Genomic DNA, 10,079 nt, shown 5'->3' on the forward strand with positions numbered 1-10,079 from the left:
TGCTCATGCTAATTTTTTTTATCCACGATCATTCGTTTTTTCTTAGTAAGAAAAAAACTTTTTATCTGTTTAAACAAGACCTTCAACAGTTTTTGGGTAGTAATTTACTTAACTTAATTTTAATTTACAAAATAAGAATTGATTATTTAAAATTTTTATTAAAGAAACTTGAAGTTAGTTTCAATAAAAGGTTAAATTTTTAAAAAAATATTTCATTTCGATAGTTTTTCAAGTTATTAACACCGTGAATAACTAAATTCATGCTAACAAACCTCGAAAACTAGATGTTACAGGCAGCTGCTGCTTCTCTGAAAATTGAGCCTAGCAGGGCTACACATTTTCGACTCGATCGTAATGAAATGATTGAACAAGCCTCTCCCTCTTACTTCATGCAATGTCATAGTCAACTACTTTTTTCGTCTCATATTGTCGAAAAGAAAGCTTATTTATTCTGTTTCCAAGTTTGCTTTGATTGTTCAATAGTTTCAGACGCCTCATGAACACCTTCAGCCAGACTGACTACCGATAGGCTATCATTGACTATTTGAATTGCTTGAAATCAGGCCCAGTCGGTTCATCTGTCAAATATTTTCACTTCCTGGCATGATATGATTGAAAATTCTGTCGTTGATATCAGTTCTCATAGTGGTTCGCGACGTGGCGCAGCATAAAGTGAAACAGAAAATAAAAGAAGTGTTTTTATTGCAAACATGAATCTTCCTTCCGGCCCGTGCAAGGAAAATGCTACCGCCAAACGAGCATATCACTTCTCGGAAGTTGCAGGAAAACACGTGCTAACCACTGACGCTGGATAGTCCTGCAACATTCAACCGGACGTCGAATGTAGCTACATGCAAAGGACTAAAATGGATCTACAGAATTTTATTCGGCATTTTCGATCCCTGCACACCGAGAGGGCGAAGGCCCTCGGTTTGCTGTTGGAGCAAGAGCCCTCGGCTAAAAAACCAAGAGTCGTCCCAAAGCGGCCTATTCCGATCGATCAACAAATGTTGGTTGAAGCAGCAACGAAGCTCGTAGCCCTTCATAACCTCCCAGTTTCGTGTGTCGAATGGGAGGGAATGAATGTGTTACTCGATCCGATAAAGGCAGCTCTTGGGGTCACTTTGGATACCAGAACCCTGGAGTGCTACCTAGGAAAGGCAGCAGAATTAGTGAGGCAAGAGATTGCCACTGTAATGAGAGAAAAACTTGTATCTCTCAAAATCGATTCGGCAAGCCATATTAGCCCAGTATGATCTAAACGGCGAGGTGGTCATCCGGACCCTAGGTAAGTGTTTACTGAGGAAACGATCAACAACTCTACACCACACACGTCAAAGTGTAGTTATTACCATTACCATTAAAGTGTATAATTAAATTAAAAGAGTTACGCATTTTACGATTTCTAGGAATAATTGAAGTCAAAGTGCGTCAAACTGCTGCGTTCCTAAAAACCAAAATTTTGCAAGTTATACAGGAGTATAATTTAACGCTCACGCACGTGTGGAGCGTCACCTGTGACAATGGGGCGAACATGCTCGCCGCTGTAAAACAGCTTAAGTTGGAGCTGGAGAAACAACACCAGAGCAATCTGTACGCCGATGATGATGATAATTCCGATTACACAGATCAGGACGCGGAACATGATATGGCGGAGCATCAACTTACTGCTGCTTTATGAGAGGAGCTGCGCGAGAGCCTAAACCTTATCCGCTGCGCAGTCCATACACTACAGCTAGCGATTCTAGACGTAGTGAGCAAGTCACACGAAGCAGTTAAGCTACTAACTGAGACTGCCAAGAAATGCAGATCGGTTAAGTACACCAGCGCCTTTGAGCTGTAGAAGGCACGATACCCTCCCGTTTGGGGACAACCCCTTTGGTGCGGTATTTATTCGATGGTGTCTTGTTTCCTCGACCAAAAATCGTTTTTCGAGAAGCTGGCAGAGCAGTTCCCTGAGATGTGTAGTTACATAGCTTTTACGAGACTTCATTCACAATTATAATTTCCTACCTTTTCAGATCTTTCGGGAAGCTGGGACTTTACGAGACAATATGCAGAGGCATTCAAACCTCTTTTTATATGCACCAAAAACATGCAATCAAGGCATATTTCGCTGAGTGAATTTTATCTTCAATGGATGATTACTATCCAAAAAGTAAAGAAGATGGATACGAACCCATTCTCAGCTACACTTGTCGAATCACTGAATAAACGATTGGCAAGTCTGCGAACATCTCGCGCATTCAAGATCGCACTCTATCTTGACCCCAGACTCAATTTCGCGGGCTCCAAGTTGTTCACCAGTGAAGAGAAAGAAGAAATTCAGGTATGAAACTCGACTGTATGCATAACTGTTTTATATATCCCATAAATGTTTACGATACAACACTGTTTGAAAATAGGAATTTTAATAAAAACAGTAAAATTTATATAACCTATTCAAAATTGTTTCAGTCGTACATCGTTGAAACCTGGAACAGAATTCATCAACTTCAATCTCCGGTGGCGAAACTATCAGACGTTCAGCAGCTGTTCAACCAAGACAAAGGTGAACATGAGAATGACGTGTTACTTACAGAGCTTTTCGGGGGCACCGCGGAATCCTCTTTTTTGGATGACAATAACTTCAACCAGCAGCTCAAGGCGATAGAAGTTGAGCCAAGGCGAACATATAACTTCGACGTGTGGAAATTTTGGGTTGACCGCAAGTGTACACATCCTGAATTGAGTGCGGTAGCTGCGGTGGTGTTAGCTACACCGTCTAACCAAGTGTCGGTTGAGAGGGCATTCAGTGCTTTAGCACTGGTGCTCACCAACAACCGATCAACTCTTGGTGAGGATACACTATCAAATACCCTGATTGTTGAGTTAAACAAACCGCTATTTGACAAAATTATTCCCAAACTATGCGACGCAGCCAAGGAGCAACTACTTGAACTTAAACGATTTTTTCTCTTAGTAGGGTAGTACGATAAAAGAAACGGAAAGTTTCTCTGGTATCGCAAATAAAAAAATGAAACAAAAATTGATCGAAAAACATCTTACTCACTTCCATATCACTACCATATCGGACAGTTTCAAAAATAAAATGGCCATACATTAATAACGTGAGTGGAAACGGGTATTTTCAACGGGTGAAATATATTTAAGACTCAAGAGTAATTTTCCAGAAGAGAGTTTTGACATAGATTTTATTCAAAGCATTGAAACCTTTGCATGCAAAGAAAAAATGTCTGATTTTGAATAGTAGGGAGCTGATCATGTTTCTAAAAACTTACATCACATATGGTGTACATCTTTCAACCGGGTATTATCAATTCCTAACATTTTTTTCTCAGAAAGAATTTCTGTACAGTCGAAGGTTTCTGAGCTGCAATACTTCGGATAAATAACAAACACATGCCTCTTCATAACATTTGGCGAACATATGAATCATAACTTAAAATATCTTAAATAAACAATCCTTCTTATTGTATTTCTTTTCTGCTACTGTTGAATGACTAAGGTGATTGCCTATCTTTGACTTAGCATTGAGTGCTTTCATGAGATTTTAGTGTGACAAAATACTGCTCCAACTAGCAACCTTTCGTTTTCATTCGGACTGATGACGTTTTACAATCTCGCATCAATATGATTAACAAAGAAGGCGTGAACGTAATAGTAAAAAAGGAGTGAAGCTTGATGAAATGTTCGTTCGAAACCGAAAGTGTGAAGAGTATGGTAGTACGTTGAAACTGTACGTATTTGATTGACAGTGACGTTTTGGTGGTTCATTTTCAGGATGAATTACACCCATTGAACTGAAAATGTTGGGCCCTGGAGCCTACTAAAGATCTGTGAACAACTCGGATCAATGATGTACCCGTTCTTATCAAACGGCCATGACAGTTCAATTCAGAGGTAAACAATGAGCATTCCTGTAGAATATTACAAACTACTCGAGTAACAATATTGGTTTTATCAAAGTTTTATAGTGATTATTACACTATCAGATCCAATTAGATTCCTGCTTTACGATTACAAAAACAAAACTTAGGGATTTCTGACAATGAGACCATGGAGGAGTGTTTACTATTGAATATTCGATGCTTGTAAGTTTTCTTTCATAGTAATGAATAAATTGCAAAGCCATTGTAACTCATTTTTAAACAATCACCATATCAGAGTGTTTCAAACAATTTCAATAAGATCGTGTCAATTCAGAATACTTTTGCTGTTTTCGTTAATATTGAGCACTTGTTTGAAATGTGTAAATTTGGAAATACGAGCCAACATGTTCAAAAAATTTTAGTTGCAAGATGTATAAAATTGAGGAGTATCTATTTTAACGAATGTTAAATTTGAGATACAATTGCTAAGTTCAGACAGAAGCTCTCAATATTTATGAACTATGAAATTTTTTTTATAATAAGGCCGTTACAAATTTTATTTTCATTTTATGTCACCCCCCCCTTCAAGAGAGTGTCGTCAAAAGGCAAGCGAAATAGATAATAATAATAATAAAGCGTTATTTTTCAACATTTATTTGAGTGCAAGTACAAACGTCATAACTTGCACACAAACTTTTATCAAAGATATTTCTTTTTTTACGTCTCGGTGTTATTTATTTTTTGCCACCCCCTTTGCTATGTTTGATAACCTTGGACATAAAAAGATTTCGAAATTTGTATCAGCCTAAAAGTTTATAGCATAACAAAAGTGCTCGGCAGTAGCTGAAAACATTGACTCAATGGAGTTGTAAAGGAAAGTCAAGTTTTTTGATAAAAATAGATTGCATATAGTAAAAGTAAGTACTAGAAAGTTAGAATAATATACAGTTGAATCCCTCTAAAACGACATTTTTCATAACGACAAATGTCTCTATAGCGACATTCTCAAAGGCCCACAGAAGACTAGCAAGGCGTGAACGAGAACGCTGAAAAAGTTAGGCCGTGGTTATACTGGGGGATCTGTTTTGACGCGCTTTGTTGATATTATTCCTCCCCGAACTGTTTTGACGCATTTCGCGCCGCGCCGCCCCAGTATAACCACGGCCTAACTCTTTCAGCGTGGTCGTTCACGCCTTGCTAGTCTTCTGTGATATTTTTGACAGAAATATTTTAATCTAAGAAGATACCGGTGCACTGACAAAGTATCTTTTTATGCCAAGTTTCTCAAGAAAAAAGTTCTATTTGATTATTAATTTTGAAATTAATTATAAGCATTACAAAAGTTCGCATCAATGGACAACGTAATTCTAATTCCCTACCAAAAAAAAAAAATTGAGATTGATTGAATTATATAAATTAACGTACTAATTTGAATTTCCTTGTTTCAGAGATGCTCTATTTTTCTTCCTGCTTTTAATCGATCTATCCAAGGCTGGTATCCTGGCACAGCTGGCACTATGTGGATCAAGCCAGTCAGAAGTTACGATGAACATCGCGAGGGGTATGGAGATCCTTGGTCCTGCTATATCACTGGATACCTTAGTCGAAACATTAGTTATTGGAGTTGGCACATTGTCAGGTGTTCAACGTCTTGAGCTATTAAGTGGTTTTGCTGTTCTATCCGCCATAGTAAACTACATCGTTTTCATGACTTTCTATCCTGCATGTTTATCGCTCATACTAGATTTATCACGCAATGCAGGAAATCTAATTCAAAAAAATAAAAAGGAAAATTTGTTAGCCCGTGTACTAACTGAAGAAGACCAGAAACCGAATCCAGTTGTGCAGAGAGTCAAACTAATTATGTCCAGTGGACTAATGGTTGTACATGTGCTCAGCCGTCTAACAATTTCGGAGAAGGACTCCGATACAGCTGAACAAATTATTGCTTCACAGAGTCACGACCACCTAGCGACGCTCAACAAAACTGAACCGAATGACATTTCTGAATTTATTATAAGGTAAGATTAACAATCATTACGCCTTTGAGTTAAGAATGTACAAACGCGTGTGTGTGATCGCTCAGCAAATATTTTTGTACGTAATTTAGATTAAAACCGAATATCGACATAAGCAGTGGCGTTGGGTCCACCTGTGCAACATGTGCACTGCACAAGTACTCTGTTCCCGCCTCTGGACATAAGTGAACTAACTCGAATATTTCAATGTTTATCAATTAGAACGTCCAAAAGTAATTCTCCAAAAGTGATTATCGCTTGCCACTTTCAAAGCCTTGAATTTTAAATTCACATTTATCATGTCGAATACAACGATATGTAGATTATAATTGCGGAAGCGCGACAGATATATTTGCACGCATCACATCAAGAGTGCCGTCATTCATCGTATGAAACGAAGAGGCGCACCTTTGATGATTATCTCAAAATGAGCAACAAGTTATTCAAACATTACGCTTGAAGCTTGTTGATCGATGCGTCTGGTGTCCAGTTCATAGACCATTGTGACGTATCAAAACCAGTTTAAACATATATGTACTATCGTCATAAGGGATTGCTAAAGAATGTTTGTATGACGACAACATTGACAATCACGCAAGAAGCGTTGCATGTGACATGGATATAAAATTGTGAAGGATTTCAATTTCAATAGGCATATGAGAACCTCTGGAAATTGTCAGAATATGTTATACATTCTTTTCGATTTTGATATGGCCTCTATATACTGCGAGAATAGATGTTTGATTTTATTGTAAAAATGGAAATCGATTAATGATCGTTTTTTGTTATAAGCGTTTTGAAATAAGTCGAATATTTATTTATTCAATGATTGAAGATTTTGTTGTAGTTGAAGAGCCTAGGCCATAATAATAGAACTAGTTTGATTATTTAAACCCAATTACCGCAAGCGGAGATGTTCAGAGATTTTAAATATAAATAAAATCCAATGATCTTTTAATTGTGCCCAGTTCGCTTGCTTTTCAAAGTTGTTATAAGTTTTACCTGCATAAGTATATCAATCATTTTCGGAAGTCGTGTTTGGCACATCTAGTTGAGGTTGAAAAGCAGAATTCTGATTTAGAAAAATCCGAAATTATTTTACATATTGGTAAAGTAAATTGTGACACAGATATCTTATTTCGATTTATTTCATTTCAATCAAATATTTTCTCAATTCATAGTTCTTCCAAGATATTCTGATAGATTAAAAAAGCACGATTTTTAATGCCCCTTGTTTTGAGTTAGCACTTGCCGAACAGTTGTTTAATGTTAACATATTATTTAACAGCTTTATTGAGTTTTCTCGATCACTTTTTTTTTCTTTGCGGATCTGAACAAATATTAAAGCAAGTACTTCCTTTTGGTTTTAGGTGGCTCTCGATCAGTACAGAGCAGATCGTGATGTACATCCTGATCCTTGCATTGGGCATTAAATTTGTTTTCTTCGACCGTCACAATCTGTCTGACCAGATTCTGCTATCGGTAGCGAATGAAGCAGCGGCGGCCGCTGCAGCAGCAGCGCAACGCCAGAGGCAACTCTCTGTTGTACAACAATTGGCGCCAACAATTATTTCCAAACACGAGGAATACACTCCTGCAGCCACGTTCACTCTATCGGAAATTGTGCCTGTAGTCGAGAAAGCCACTCAAAGCGAACTTAGTTTGATGCCAGGTCGGCGGTTGAGAGTTAAAAGCATGGGAGCAGATGATGAACTAGAGTTTGACGATTTTGAAGATGAATTGGTAGAACGAGAACCCAGGCCGTTGGAAACCTGTTTAAGCATTTTGAACGACTCTGAAGAAGGAGCAATTGCATTGAGTGATGAAGAAATAAAAATGATTGTTAGAGCTGGCAATGGATACTGCCCATTGTATAAGATTGAAAGTATTATCGATGACGCTGCACGGGGCATTAAAATTCGAAGAGATTTAATACAAAAAGAGGCCGGCTTGCCAGTCAATGCATTCAAACATTTGTCTTACAAAAATTATGATTACTCTAAAGTTATGAACGTATGCTGTGAAAATGTGCTTGGTTATGTACAGATTCCTGTTGGTTACGCAGGACCGTTAATTTTAGATGGAGTTCGATATTACGTTCCTATGGCAACAACGGAAGGCGCATTGGTTGCAAGTACCAATCGTGGTTGTAAAGCCATTTCATGTCGAGGTGTAACTAGTTTTGTCGAAGATATCGGTATGACACGGGCCCCATGTATCAAATTCCCCAATGTCCTGAGGGCCGCGCAGGCGAAACGATGGATAGAGACAGCAGAGAATTTCGCTATCATTAAGAAAGCTTTCGATTCTACCAGCAGGTTCGCTCGTTTACAGGAATGCCATATAGCTATGGATGGTCCTGTGTTATATACGCGATTCCGGGCCCTAACTGGTGATGCTATGGGAATGAATATGGTTTCTAAGGGTTCGGAAATGGCTCTCCGTGAAGTTCAAAGATATTTTCCAGATATGCAGATTATTTCATTAAGTGGAAACTTTTGCTCGGATAAGAAGCCAGCAGCGATCAATTGGATCAAAGGTCGGGGAAAACGGGTTATTTGTGAGGCAATTATTCCGGCCGAAAAATTACGCAATATTCTGAAAACAAATGCTCGCACTCTGGTACAGTGTAATAAATTGAAAAATCTTACCGGATCAGCAGCAGCGGGAAGTATCGGAGGAAATAACGCGCATGCTGCTAATATGGTAACTGCAATTTATATAGCAACTGGTCAAGATCCGGCTCAAAATGTAACTAGTAGTAATTGTTCTACTAATATGGAACTGTATGGAGAAAGTGGTGATGATTTATATATGACTTGTACTATGCCGTCGCTGGAAGTTGGCACTGTTGGAGGAGGAACCGGGTTGCCCGGCCAAAGTGCTTGTCTCGATATGCTTGGTGTACGAGGCGCGCATCCAACGCATCCAGCAGAAAACTCAAAACAACTGGCACGTGTGATTTGCGCTACCGTGATGGCCGGCGAACTTAGTTTGATGGCTGCCTTAGTCAATAGCGATCTAGTCAGTAGCCATATGCGGCATAACAGGTACGATTAGCTTACATTATCGTTATTTTTGGTTATTATTTGTTATTTACCTTTACTGATGCCTTTTTCTTTTATAGATCCTCGGTAGCAATGAATCCGGGAACTGCAACAAGTTCAGTAAATCACTGATGTTTACTTTTATTGGAATCTACCTCAGCTATGCGCGAAAAAAAAAAAGAAAAGAATGCTAATTAAGTCTTGAAAATCCAAGATCAATATTAAAAATTTTACGTTCAATTATTTAATAATAAACCCAGTGATTTTCGTAACAATAAAATTCAAATATGGACTGGCGAATACTGGCAACACGAGAAGTTGTTGATAGTCTAAAACACAACTTAGAGAAAGGATAATGAATGTTATATAGAATATTCTGTGCAAGAAGAAACAGCAGTCGTAGCTTACTTGTTGGTACCGTCAACTATGGGCATACACTTATGTACCGTTCTTGATTACATTGTACATAATAATAAAATTGAAACATTACGTCATCTCAAGTAAGAGATCTTAACAGTTGAAAAAAAAAGTTTGTGGAACATAATAGCAGAATATAATAAATGTGAGATACAATGCATGTGATGTTCCAAAAGGAGTTTCCGGTCAACGAACATATGTGACGAGTATACTTCCATGCTGAGCATTTTGCAAAGGGTTACGATTTTAAAATAAATTATTTATAATTTTATGAATATATGGTGCTAACTGAAAACGGTAGAAATACATACTATTGTCTTTTATATTATATCGAGGTTATTCTATACATCTATCTCTTGGCAAAGAAAATTCTTAAATATTCCATATTTGGACTTACTAAGTGAGCAAGCTATATAATTTGCGAGGCAATTTATAACAATAGTCCTTTTTTCCGGAAATGATCAATTTATGTAATGGATAGTTCCTGTTTACGCAATATTTCATTGCTTGACAACAGAGTGATAATGGAATGTACATGGTACATGAATCAAGGAGAACTCAAGGAGAAGAATTCTCAAATTTTGGTACACTTCATAATAAGTATTGGATGGTTACTCGAATACCAATGCTATTACTACATGGGCTCTGCAACGAGTGTGAGCATGATAGAGGCCATGATTGTATGCGGTAATCGGCGCCACGGAGGGAAATAATAGCAGTTTATT

At 37.9% G+C, this 10,079-nt stretch overlaps 2 protein-coding genes across 3 annotated transcripts in view; both read left to right on the top strand.

Moving 5' to 3' along the window:
- The window catches only part of LOC129725609 (3-hydroxy-3-methylglutaryl-coenzyme A reductase), a 55,547-nt gene extending 45,865 nt beyond the window's left edge, over positions 1 to 9,682 (top strand). For both annotated transcript variants that reach the window (XM_055681630.1, XM_055681640.1), the window contains 3 exons: positions 5,321 to 5,893; positions 7,261 to 8,940; positions 9,018 to 9,682. In XM_055681630.1, coding sequence (XP_055537605.1) covers positions 5,321 to 5,893; positions 7,261 to 8,940; positions 9,018 to 9,069 — 2,305 coding nt within the window. In that variant the 3' untranslated portion in view covers positions 9,070 to 9,682. The remainder of the gene's footprint in view (positions 1 to 5,320; positions 5,894 to 7,260; positions 8,941 to 9,017) is intronic.
- Positions 191 to 4,995, top strand: LOC129725615 (uncharacterized). The gene is made up of 3 exons (XM_055681653.1): positions 191 to 1,964; positions 2,022 to 2,329; positions 2,458 to 4,995. The coding sequence occupies exons 1-3, from the start codon at positions 1,898 to 1,900 to the stop codon at positions 2,968 to 2,970; spliced, it is 888 nt and encodes a 295-aa protein (XP_055537628.1). The 5' UTR covers positions 191 to 1,897; the 3' UTR covers positions 2,971 to 4,995.
- Positions 9,683 to 10,079: the final 397 nt, after the last annotated feature.

The sequence above is a fragment of the Wyeomyia smithii genome, chromosome 1 (genome assembly GCF_029784165.1).
Source record: "Wyeomyia smithii strain HCP4-BCI-WySm-NY-G18 chromosome 1, ASM2978416v1, whole genome shotgun sequence".
Classification (NCBI taxonomy): Eukaryota; Metazoa; Arthropoda; class Insecta; order Diptera; family Culicidae; genus Wyeomyia; species Wyeomyia smithii.